This window comes from Tachysurus vachellii, chromosome 8 (assembly GCF_030014155.1).
Source record: "Tachysurus vachellii isolate PV-2020 chromosome 8, HZAU_Pvac_v1, whole genome shotgun sequence".
Taxonomy (NCBI): domain Eukaryota; kingdom Metazoa; phylum Chordata; class Actinopteri; order Siluriformes; family Bagridae; genus Tachysurus; species Tachysurus vachellii.
In genome coordinates, this window is record NC_083467.1 from 7,293,867 (window position 1) to 7,307,417 (window position 13,551).

General features: G+C 43.4%; 2 protein-coding genes across 2 annotated transcripts in view; both read right to left on the reverse strand.

Moving 5' to 3' along the window:
• Nucleotides 1-126, reverse strand: part of tmem30c (transmembrane protein 30C) — a 13,172-nt gene extending 13,046 nt beyond the window's left edge. Inside the window, exon 1 of the mRNA XM_060876000.1 lies at nucleotides 1-126. This exon is cut by the window's left edge and continues 185 nt beyond it. Within this exon, the coding sequence (XP_060731983.1) occupies nucleotides 1-13 (13 nt within the window). The 5' untranslated portion in view covers nucleotides 14-126.
• Nucleotides 127-1,249: 1,123 nt separating this feature from the next.
• On the reverse strand, nucleotides 1,250-12,918 carry cmss1 (cms1 ribosomal small subunit homolog). The gene is made up of 9 exons (XM_060876007.1): nucleotides 12,814-12,918; nucleotides 10,095-10,249; nucleotides 9,701-9,778; nucleotides 4,427-4,559; nucleotides 4,266-4,325; nucleotides 4,046-4,148; nucleotides 3,774-3,922; nucleotides 3,569-3,657; nucleotides 1,250-1,516 (listed from the first exon to the last, which is right to left on the reverse strand). The coding sequence occupies exons 1-9, from the start codon at nucleotides 12,881-12,883 to the stop codon at nucleotides 1,433-1,435; spliced, it is 921 nt and encodes a 306-aa protein (XP_060731990.1). The 5' UTR covers nucleotides 12,884-12,918; the 3' UTR covers nucleotides 1,250-1,432.
• Between the last annotated feature and the right edge of the window lie 633 nt (nucleotides 12,919-13,551).

A 13,551-nucleotide genomic window follows, 5' to 3' on the forward strand; every position in this document is an offset into this window, starting at 1 on the left:
TCACCTTACCCATGAGCACACACCACCTCAGACGAGGATAAAGACTCCAAAATGCTGAACAAAAACAGAACACAACGGCTAATTGTGTCTCTTCCTGTATTCCTGTCTAATTCCCAGAGTCCCTTGCGTGGATGTGGACCTTGGAACCTTTGTTACTTATTAACCACACACACACACACACACACACACATTCTTGCCATTCACTCTATATCAAACTGAAATCCAGAGTGTACTAACACGTTTATTTATATTTTACACCATTTTCCTCCTTATGAGTAAACCGCTGTTCATTCTTTAAGCCTGCCATCATAAAACATCGACTCTGTGTATGTCTGTCTGTATATGTGTCTGTCTGTCTGTGTCCACCTGTCTGTGTCTACCTGTCTGTCTGTATATCTGTCTGTCTGTGTCCACCTGTCTGTTTGTGTCCCTGTCTGTCTGTCTACCTGTCTGTCTGTGTCCCTGTCTGTCTGTGTCTACCTCTCTGTCTGTATATCTGTGTCTCTGTCTGTCTGTGTCCACCTGTCTGTCTGTTTGTGTCCCTGTCTGTCTGTGTCTACCTGTCTGTCTGTATATCTGTGTCTGTCTGTCTGTGTCCACCTGTCTGTCTGTTTGTGTCCCTGTCTGTGTCCACCTGTCTGTCTGTTTGTGTCCCTGTCTGTGTCTACCTGTCTGTCTGTGTCCACCTGTCTGTCTGTGTCCCTGTCTGTCTGTGTCTACCTATCTGTCTGTGTCCCTGTCTGTCTGTGTCCACCTGTCTGTCTCCACCCGTTTGTGTCCCTGTCTGTCTATCTTTCTGTATCTGTGTCTCTATTTGTTTGTCTGTGTGTATCTTTTTGTGTGTATCTTTGTGTGTGTGTGTCTATTTGTTTGTCTATATCTTTTTGTGTGGATCTTTGTGTGTGTCTCTGTCTATTTGTTTGTCTGTGTGTACCTTTGTTTGTCTGTCTATTTGTCAGTCTGCGTGTATCTTTCTGTCTGTCTGTCTATTTGTTTGTGTGTATCTTTCTGTCTGTGTCTATTTGTTTGTCTGTGTGCATGTTTGTCTGTGTGTGTCTGTCTATTTGTTTGTCTATCTATTTGTTTGTGTGCCTGTTTGTCTTCTGTGTGTGTGTGTGTGTGTGTAGTACCCACACAGCTGCATGTAAGAGGATGTTATGTTAATGCAGATTCCCTGTTGTGATTATAAACACATGAATGTACGCTCATGATTTTCCTTCTGCAAGAAAAACAACCTAAAACAACGCTGTCCAAACAGATGAGTTTATTTTTAGATCTCTCCAGTGGAGTGTGTGCTTCTATAGTAGACACAGCTGGGTTTTACAGAGCTTAAAAATATAGAACAAAGCTTTATATAAATAATAAAAACAAACACATTTCAGAGGTGTATTTGTGAGGACATGGTAGAGAGGAAATGAGACGCAGTGTGCAGTCAGAAGAGTCCGATTTTAATGCCTCCTTCCTGACACTTCTTAATGATGCCAGACTCCATAAGTTTTACAAATTCTGCTTTTACCTGCAAAACAAACACACACAGAAAATCAAACATGCACACAAACAAATAAGACAGACAGACGGACAAACACACACAGATAAACAGACAAACAACCAGACGATAACACAAAGACACATACAAGCGACAGACAGAGACTCACACACACAGACAGAGACACAGAAAGACACACACAGAGACACCAACAAAGAAAATCAAACATGCACACAAACAAATAAGACAGACAGACGGACAAACACACACAGATAAACAGACAAAGAGGCAGACGATAAAGACAAATACAAGAGACAGACAAACAGAGACACAGACAGACTCACACACAGAAAGACACACACGCACACACAGAAAGACACACACACAGACACACATGCACACACACAAAGACACACACACACACACAGAAAGACACACACACACACACAGAAAGACACACACACACAGAAAGACACACACACACAGAAAGACACACACACACAGAAAGACACACACACACAGAAAGACACACACACACACAGAAAGACACACACACACACACAGAAAGACACACACACACACACAGAAAGACACACACACACACAGAAAGACACACACACAGAAAGACACACACACAGAAAGACACACACACAGAAAGACACACACACACACACACACAGAAAGACACACACACACACACACAGAAAGACACACACACACACACACACAGAAAGACACACACACACACACAGAAAGACACACACACACACACACACACACACACAGAAAGACACACGCACAGAAAGACACACACACAGAAAGACACACACACACACAAAGACAGACACACACACACACACACACAGAAAGACACACACACAGAAAGACACACACACAGAAAGACACACACACAGAAAGACACACACACACACACAGAAAGACACACACACACACACAGAAAGACACACACACACACACAGAAAGACACACACACACACACACACACAGACACACACACAGACACAGAGACACACACAGAGACACACACACAGAGACACACACACAACCATGTACAGTAGTTACTATTCTGGAGATTAAGGCAGCAGCTCCTGTCAGCCTGCAGCACTAACAAGTTTTTTTTAACTCATTGTTTTGTGCTGTATTTTCTCCTGTGGTATTGTAAAGCAATGTGTACCCAAAAAACAAACAAACAAACAAACAAACAAAAAACCATATTGGTGCGACTCATCTTTTTCCCAAAAATAAATAAATAAATAAAACACGAAGCAAACTTCGACATGATCAAAGATCCCATGCATAAAAGATCTGTATGAGAGTCTCAGGGCTGGTGCAATAAGCTGCAATAAAAACGTGAGTCAGTGTCGCACATACTGTACAGTTTAACCTTAAAGATAAATCCGCCTTCATTCTCCAACCTTCTCTCCGTCTTCTAACGTGACGAACCGGACCGTTTCACCGTGTTTCCTTACAGGCGGGAAAAAAACTCCTGCCGTAAACGTTTATGCAAAACACACGTACTTGTAAAGCGCCTAATGATTACTCTATAACGTGGATCTGTTCGGTGGAAATAAAGCTTGAGGTCTGTAGATTTCTTTGTTGAGACGCCGGGGTGATGTTATGTATTCAAGTGGGTCAAAAAAAAAAAAAGAAACCCCACAAAATGTATGAAACCAGAACGAATTTTTACTCGATCTCTGGAGTGTTGAGGAAAAGTACACAAGAACAGACTTTCTCTCGTGTCTGGCATCCGACACGACAGACCTGAATTCAGCTCGTCCGGCTGTGGAATTCAAATGTTTATTCAATTCAGTAACCTGCCTTTAGTTTTTCTTTGTAAGTGAGTGTTGTGTAACTATTTTTTTTTCACAAAAGAACAAAATGGGACAATTCTGAGGCGTGCAAGGTCTGAGAGGGACGAGAAGGAGAGACGTGTGTGTTGGTAATGCTGACTGCACTGACCTGAACATCGCTAATATACACACAGGTGACAAATGAAAGGAAGAACTCTGCTCCGGTCTGTTCGCATGGTTTCAAGGGAGAATTTATGTAAGCAAATTGTACCTCTGGTATGTCCACCATCCGCCTGTGTTTTTGGTCTCTGCAGTTCCAGTCGAGGACGAGATATCTCAAGCCCTGCAGACTCAATCCCTCTATAAGTAGAGAGGTCAAAACTGCTACTTCAATATCATCACAGAAATCACTCAATTAAATGTAAAAGCTCTCGCACGAAATGTCAGGGACGTTTAAAGCGAGCGTGTGCGCTGACCTTTCTCGATCAGGGTGTTCAGTCTGCCAGGAGTACCCACACCGACGTGAGCCACACTTTTACTCAGCAGCTTCACCTGATCCTCGGCTTTGATGTGTTTGGCGAAGAGCTTTAGCACTTTAGCGTCGCCCTTAAACGTAGTCAACTGCCTTTAAGACGACAAGTGGGGGAGGAGACGGAAAAAAAATAAAAATACAAAAAACAAATCATGCAAATACAAAATTTGTAGAAAAATCTTGTAGTAAAATCTGACAGAAAGGAAAGTTACTGACTTGATGAGCTCGATGGTTCTCAGGGCGGAGCTACAGACGATGAGCAGGACGACCGAACCCTTCTGCGTGTGCTGCTTCTGTACTTTAGCCCACTTGGGACAAACTAAACAAGAAAAGATGAAAAACGTCATTTAACGACTGGAGGATGAACAAATCTCTGCTTCTAAAAGAGAGCGAGAGTTCTAAAGTTCGACCAAACTCCGTCTTTCTAAACACTCACCTTCTTTGAGGTAGGACGACAAGCTGTGTGTGAGGTCGTTACTTGTCAGGAAACACGACTCTGAAATGAAAAGCAGCACACGTAAGCACTTTGAGCAGTAGCGAGATAGAGCAGGTAGCCACACTGAGGTTAGAGAGGTGAACGAGGCACGGCCGACTGACCCGGCAGCTCCAGCTCCTCCTGTTCGATAACAGACCGCGTGTTGCTGAAGTGGCTCATCAGCAGGCTCCTCAGGTCAGCCGGAGAGCCGGGTGCGGGCTCAGACGTCGCCAACACGTCTGTGATGGTCTTCTTCTGAACACAGAGACGGATAGATGATTACAAGGCATGACTAAATACCCTGCAGGCTCACCGAATTTCAGCACACACGCAAAAGACTAGGCCTTTATTACCGCTATTTAATAGAAACGTTTTCACAGAGCTGTAAACTAAAGCACTGCAGAGTGAATATAGAACTCATAAGATGCAGTATTTACAGCCCAAGCACCACCAATTACTGGTAAAATACATCACTGGTGTTTTATAGTCCATGTGTGTGGGTGGTAGGGGGGGTGTGCAATAAACTGACAAATCAAACCGGGGTAGAAAATCGTCATCCGGTCCAGGAATTCAATTTCGGTGGTGTGTTGGAGGGGAAAAGAAAATGTAGAAAAGCAATTTGGATTTGCGTTAATTAATAAACTCCTGCACATAAGCTCAGTGAAAGTGAAAAAAAAAACCCATAATAATTAATTGATTCGTCTCCCATCTCTCCGGTTTGGGGGAAGCTGTGCCTACTGTAGCCTCGGATCCCCGTCCTTGGTTGACTGGAGCGGAACCAGAACCTGAGGGTGACTTCTGTAGTGTGAAGGTTTGACCAGTTGTGCATTGTGACATGCTTTTCAGCTCAGCATGGATGTACATAGTGCTGTCACCAGAGATGACTTCCTGTCTGATTAAACTAGTTTGAGCTTTCTCTTCTGATCTCTCTCATCACTCTCAGGGTGGGTTTTTTTTTTTCTTCGTGCCATCTCTATAGAAATGTACATGAAAACCCCAGCAGTTTCTAAAAGCCCAAGTGACACCAACAACCATGTCACAATCACTCAGATCACTATTAAGTGCAGGTTTTATATTTATCTGTATAGTTTATGCACAGTATAGGAGCTTTTTACACCTGGTCACTTCATGTGTTTTCTGTGATCCGATAGCTATCTGATGGTATAAAGATCAGGTCTAAATGCCCTCCGAAACGTTTTTTCGAGACGGATATAAATCCGATGGTTCAAACCACTTCAGCAGGTGGTCTGGGACGCGTTTCAGATGAAACTGAACAGGTGTAAATGAATGCGGTTGTTCGAGCCACATACATCAGCGCTATACTCCTCCCAAACAGAAGTACGTCACTCAGGTGATCTTTCACCCAGGTGTCTCGTTGGGTCTTAAAATGCGCCGCTGCTGCCGCCAGCAAAAATGCAGCAAACAGTAAATGCTGGTTTTTGTCGCATCACCGTCGTACGTTTTTTCGTCTTCTTTTTGATTGCATTCTGAAAACCGCATACACCAAAGTGTGTTCCATTTCAATTACCCCGGAAATGAGGTCAAATATATTAGTATTTTGGGCGGGAGTAGAAAGATCGGATTGATATCTGATTCGCCGAGACGCATTTATGTGGCCTAATGTCAATGGTACAGTTTTAACAAATCAGATATGATCAGAGAAAACACATAAAGTGACCAGGTGTAAAAATGGCCCTTAGTTTGGCCAAATCCTAATACTTTCCTATTCACTACTCATGTTCCCTACATGACTGATTTGAACACACTACCTACATAGTGCACTACAAGTAGTGCAACGGATTTAAGATTCAGCCAAAAGAGGAAAAAAAAACCCACTAAAACATGGAAGAAAATCAGAGCCGAATGTAACACGGTACGTCTTTTAATATTTACTCAAAAAGAGTCAAAGGTGCTCCTAATTAATATTCCTCTTACAAGCAGAATTTTGTTGAAGATATCCTGCAGTAAGTGTGACTGAGGACAGAGACACGTCTGTTGTGCTCTAATTACACAAGTCTGTCTCAGGTGCTGATTTTACTGATTTATACGTCCTCCTCTCTCTCTGTCTAAATGTGAACAAAAGCACTGTGTCACTTCTACAATAACGTCACCTACAGTATGTGTGCACGCCAACACCCACTCCAACACACACACCAACACCAACACACACAAACAACCCACACACACACCCTGCACTCCTACAATAACGTCACCTACAGTATGTGTGCACGCCAACACCCACTCCAACACACACACACACACACACACGCCAACACCCACTCCAACACACACACACACACACACACACACCAACACACACAAACCAACCCACACACACACCCTGCACTCCTACAATAACGTCACCTACAGTATGTGTGCACGCCAACACCCACTCCAACACACACACACACCCCAACCCCCCCCCCCCCACACACACACACACCAACACCCACTCCAACACACACACCAACACACACAAACACACCCTGCACTCCTACAATAACGTCACCTACAGTATGTGCACACACCAACACCCACTCCAACACACACACACCAACACCCACTCCAACACACACACCAACACCCACTCCAACACACACACCAACACACACAAACCAACCCACACACACACCCTGCACTCCTACAATAACGTCACCTACAGTATGTGCACACACCAACACCCACTCCAACACACACATCAACACCCACTCCAACACACACACACCAACACACACAAACACCCTGCACTCCTACAATAACGTCACCTACAGTATGTGCACACACCAACACCCACTCCAACACACACACCAACACACACAAACACCCTGCACTCCTACTATAACGTCACCTAGAGTATGTGTGAATGTATCCACACACATACATCAATGCACACACATACATCAATGCACACACAAACCTGTGCACACACAAACGTGCACACGCACCCACATGCTTTTTGCACTCCTACAATAATGTCATCTACAGTGTGTGTGTGTATGCAGCCACTCACTCACACCCACATGAACGCACACACGCAACCACACCCATGTACCCACACACACACGCACTCACTCACCCCCACATGCACTCACTCACCCCCACAGGCACTCACTCACGCACTCACTCACGCAACCACACCCATGTACCCACACACACACACACACCCCCACACATTTGCATGCACACGCACACACCCACCCCCACACACACACCCACACGCACTCATACACACACGCACTCACTCACCCCCACACTCACCCCCACACGCACTCACTCACCCCCACACGTACTCACTCACCCCCACACGCACCCCCACACGCACTCACTCACCCCCCACACGCACTCACTCACCCCCACACGCACTCACTCACCCCCACAGGCACTCACTCACGCACCCCCTCAGGCACTCACTCACCCCCACACGCACTCACTCACCCCCCACACGCACTCACTCACCCCCCACACGCACACACCCACCCCCACACGCACTCACTCACACCCACACACACCCCCACACGCACTCACTCACCCCCACAGGCACTCACTCACGCACCCCCTCAGGCACTCACTCACCACCACATGCACCCCCACACGCACTCACTCACCCCCACACGCACTCACTCACCCCCACAAGCACCCCCACAGGCACTCACTCACGCACCCCCTCAGGCACCCCCACACGCACTCACTCACCCCCACACGCACGCACTCACCCCCACACGCACGCACTCACCCCCACACGCACGCACTCACCCCCACACGCACTAACCCACCCCCACACACATTTTCACTTACCCACTCACACACTTCCTCTCACACACACATTCACCCACCCACACACACATTTTCACTTACCCACTCACACACTTCCTCTCACACACACATTCACCCACCCACACACACATTTGAAATCTGTAGAGCTGAAGACTTTGCGGCTGTCGGCAGGTAAAAGCAATTTCACTGCCGCTATTATTCCCAAATTTGAAGCCGCTCTTTTCTAACAGCCTTTTGTGACATGATGGTTGTGGAGACTAGTGATGTGCTGTTAGGGAGAGAGCCGGCTCTTATGGGAGAATTTTCAGCACAACCGTACGCTTTTCTCTCCCTTTTCTTGTAGATGTAGGTGAAGCCATTGCTCCTGGTTTGTATCTAACAACCGCATAAACTCCTCCGTGGAAACCTCTGAATAACACCTGAGCTGTTGGTTGGAGTGAATGAGCTGAGGTGCGAGCTTGAATCTCGGTCGTGAGGGTGAGGTAAATATAATCAGTGTTCAGGAGAAATAGAAAGAAGACATTTTCACAACATAGCTCAGATACGATGAGGCGAAACAACCATGCAGGAACGCTTAATGTTTCCGTCAGTTCACGCTCCGCCTGGCTGATTTATTTACCTTTCATAAAATGCAATGCAAATGATTGCTATTCAGTCCCTCCAGGATTCCAGGAGTTTTTTCCCCCAGACATTTTGCAATGCAGCTTTTTTGATTTTTTTTTTGCATTGAATTGGTGAAACTGCAAGCACAGTATTCTTTTTTTACTGTACTCATGTCTCACACATGTGAATAGAAGAAGGCTTTGGCTGAAGGTGTGGTGACAAAATGATCTGTGGTCATTTTGAAAAAAGTCTCCTCAGAACATCACAGAGTTTTTGTGTCAATTTCTGCGACCAAAGAATAGAGCATTTCTTGAAGGGACCAGGATTTAGTTATTTGGTTATTCGTGAAACCGTTTCAGTCGCAGCTACGCATGGAAGAACGTTCGCTGCTTAGAAAACCGTAAGCTTGTCTGGTGTAGGAAATAAAACGGCAGAGACGAGCCGAAAGAGTCAACTCTTGAGTCGAATCGAATGATCTGACTCACTGAAAAGAGCTGGAATGTGTCTGTTACTCGAGTCGAATCGAATGATCTGACTCACTGAAAAGAACTGGAATGTGTCTGTTACTCGAGTCGAATCGAATCATCTGACTCACCAAAAAGAGCTGGAATGTGTCTGTTACTCGAGTCGAATCGAATGATCGGACTCACTGAAAAGAACTGGAATGTGTCTGTTACTCGAGTCGAATCGAATCATCTGACTCACTGAACAGAGCTGGAATGTGTCTGTTACTCGAGTCGAATCGAATCATCTGACTCACTGAACAGAGCTGGAATGTGTCTGTTACTCGAGTCGAATCGAATCATCTGACTCACCAAAAAAGAGCTGGAATGTGTCTGTTACTCGAGTCGAATCGAATGATCTGACTCACTGAAAAGAGCTGGAATGTGTCTGTTACATGCAGCCAAGAAAATCCCACGTTTACTGTATAATAATTCTGCAGTATGTTAAGTTTCATCCTAATTCAGCACCGTAATGGCGTGCAGAGATGAGTGATGAGAGAAAACATTTGTATTTACCTTTCGTCGTCTCTTGGGCTTTTGGGGATCTTTTTTATCTTCTGGCTGTGGTTTCTTTTTCACACCACCACATTCTTTCTGTAAATAAAGACACCAGGATGTTGGGCTTCGACATAACAGTTACGATCCTGGAAATCTGACGAGAATGTGCAGTAGATTTACTGATGTTTCTTTACATATCAATATTACACAATATGTGAAGGAGTAACTAGTACTGTAGTAGTAGTGCACTTCATCAGGAAATAACGAGCCATTTGAGATTACCCCAGTGCTACATTTCTACCCCCAGTTTTTTTTCCATGCCTCGTTATCCACGTATCTAGTAACTCATGACACAAATATACACTATATGTAAATCAACACAACACACAAAGTTAAAGTCGGTGTGTGTTACCAATACCGTCTTCTTTTTCGTCACTTTGTCCGGCTCCTGGGTTTGAAGTTTTCTTTTCTTGGCTACTTTCTTATTAGGTTCTTCTACTGCTGCCTGAGCGTCGTGAGAGTCGTATGTGTCGTGTGTGTCATGTGCATCCTCCCCACCTGAGTCACCTGGCAAATACAAAACACTCACACAATAAACCTTAATAAAATAAAACTCAACTATTACTCTGTATTTCTAGCCACTGAGCTCTAACATGAATGCAGTTGAATTATTGGCATTATTTATCTTGGTAAGGAGGGTATGAAATGTGTGTGTGTGTGTGTGTGTGTGTGTGTGTGTGTGTGTGTAAAAAAACTACATACATATATGTAGGAAATGTATAAAACTGGGGAAAAATTTTTTTTTTTTGTGTCACAATTGTCGTTTTCTCGTTTGTCTTACTGTTAAAGTATATGAAATTGTTTTGATGGTAATCTGCAGAGGTGGGAGTAAGTCACACATGTGCAAGTCACAAGTAAGTCTCAAGTCATGAATGTCAAGTCAAAGTCAAGTCGAGTCTTTTTTAATTTGTCAAGCAAGTCTCAAATTTGTGACTTACTGTAAGTCTGACTCGAGTCCCCATCTCTGAATCATTTAACTCAAGTCTGAGTCAAGTCTCAAGTCATGAATGTCAAGTCAAAGTCAAGTCGAGTCTTTTTTTAATATTTATCAAGCAAGTCTCAAATTTGCGACTCAAGTCTGACTCGAGTCATGTCATATGACTCGAGTCCCCCATCTCTGGTAATCTGTGACTTCCTGGTTCACTGGGGTATTGATATGAGGTGACACCGAAGCTATGATCGCTTATAAAATATTACAAAACATCCGAATGTGTGTTGATCTTTATAAATAATCATGCGTGACCATGTCTCTGTTAGGCCAGTAATTATGACGGTTAAAGGAACTGGTGCTGCAATGAACCTTAAAGAGGAGGCAAGTGTATTTTGCCCCTACGCACAGTGAAAAAAGGATGAGAGAGAGAGAGAGGAAAAAAAAGAAGAAAGAAATGGGAGTGTTGTGTGGTTTAACCTTAATGCCTCATTAACATGGAACGACTTACAGGAGCACATAAAACTCAGTGTCCTCTGTTCACCAGATTCATTAGTGAGACTTAAAAATAACTAGAGCCATGTTGGAATACATGATTGTTTAATACTTTGTATTTTGTGTGTTATTTGTTATTAGATATTTGCTGCCTTCTCTGGCTGGTCACTCGTGTACGGACAGATTTAATCGGAATGATCCCGTTTTAATAAAAAGGTACTATCTTAAAAACAGTTGGAGATTTGCATCAGATGGTCTGGGAAGCTCAGAAGATCAGGAGGCATGCGAATAGAACGCTTTCTCCTTATTAGTGTTTGCTAAAGAGTCCTCATTGTTCAGTACGGTGGAGAATTTGTGGTGATATTGGACTGTTGTTCCTCATGGCATCCTGGACTATCAGGAGAATCAGACTGCTTCTACTAGGACATTCTAACCACAGCACCGTTTGAACTTCAAGCAGGACGAAATTACAAAATGAAGATACAACGGTTTAATAAATAGAAACCTTAACTCTCTTGACCCTATTGATCTGTGGGGTGAACTGAAGAGGAGTCCAGAAGGAAAGAATCTTGGAGGATCTGGAGAGATCACAGATTCATTGTTTTCTAATTAAACGCCGTCACTTTGACTAAACGTTTGTGGACAATTGACCAGCACACCCACTTGCTGAACGTCCTATTCACTCTTTGCGGTTATAATAAGCTTTACTCTTCTGGGAGGTCTTTTATTAGAGTGTAGCTGTGGGGATTAGTGATCATTCAGCTACAAGAGCATTAGTGAGATCAGACACTGATGTTGGGGAAGAAGGTCTGGGGTTCAGTCGGTGTTCCAGTTCTTCCCAGGGGTGTTCAGTGGGGTTGTCAGAATCCAGGCTCTGTGCAGGACACTCGAGTTCTTCCACTCCGTCCGTAACACACCATGTCTTCATGGAGCGCTGTGCTTTGTGCACAGGGGCATTGTCATGCTGGAACAGCTGCTGACCTCTTGGCTCCAGTGAAGGGAAACTGCAATGCTACAGCATACAGAGAATTTCTAATCGAGCGTCTGATGACGGTTTCGGGAAAGACGAACATATGCGTGTGATGGCGGGTGCCAATAAACTGTTAGCCATGTTGTATATTAAATTAAAAGGTGCCAATAATTTTGACAATTAATCTTTCTATTTTAAACAAAAAAAAAACAAATTATTTTTTTTTTATTAGAATAATCTGCCTTCTATTTCGATTAAACTAATTAACAGCAAAGACATTTTGCATCATCTTTTTATCCATCTTTCCAAAGGTGCCCAAAGCAAACTACAACTCCCATGATGCCGTTCGACAAAACGACACACGTGCAGCTCTGAAAGCAACTCGTGAGGATGTTTTGGTGAACTGTATCAACTTTGCTCGGTTAAAACTCCAGATGTAAATGCGTTTTCGTTTCAGAAGTGATCGTGGTGTGATTTAAGCGTGAAAACACACAAAAAAATCAATTAATCAATCAAAAATAGCTCTATATTTGTTTACATATTGAACTTTCCCAGCCACGTGCAGCTCTCCAGATCGTAAAAAGTTTACTTTCTGCTTATTATAAATAATAAAACCTGTAAAAATGACTGAGTTTATATATGATGCAGTAAAACGTTACATATTTACAATAAACGTACCTAAATCTTCTCCTTGATCCCACCATTCGTCTCCCAGGTCGTCTCCCATGGCTTCACGTAAACATAACATCACCTCCAGAGCCGCATTTTCGACACGACAAAGCGCTATATTTTAAATGAACACTGAACGTAAGTGTAACATTCCTGCACAGAAATCATATAGAACTAAAAATATATATGAAAGAAACATTAAAACTATAAAGTACTAACACAATACACTTTTAACAATACTTAGATTTATTTATTTATTTTTTTTAAATTGGTGATGAATCTACCGAGCTCAAACTATTGGACGAATTTCAAATACCTTTCTTTTCCCCCTATATAAGTGCACTACATAACATAACGTAATGTTTCCTGCAATATGCTCTATTTAGGATTCAGACAAGAAGACGGAGATGTTAAAGAGCATAACAAAACAACTAGATGCTGTTTTGCTGTCATGAAAATAAAGGGAATACAGTTTGGGGAAGTGAACATGTCCCCCATGTTCTGCTTTGTGCCACTAGGGGGCACTAACTTCTTTAGCTCTTGTTTAGATTGTGGTGAAAAGGAAATAAGTGCTTTGGAGGGTGAGCAAAAAAAAAAAAGAAGAGGGGGAGGATTTTCAAAAGCCTGACATTTATATTCAGCTCAAACACTGAATACTTTCACATCAAATAGTTCATAAAAACACATCAGAGTCACAGTTCCTTCAGACTTCTTTGGGTGCGTCTCAGTCAGCTCTCTAGCTTCTGA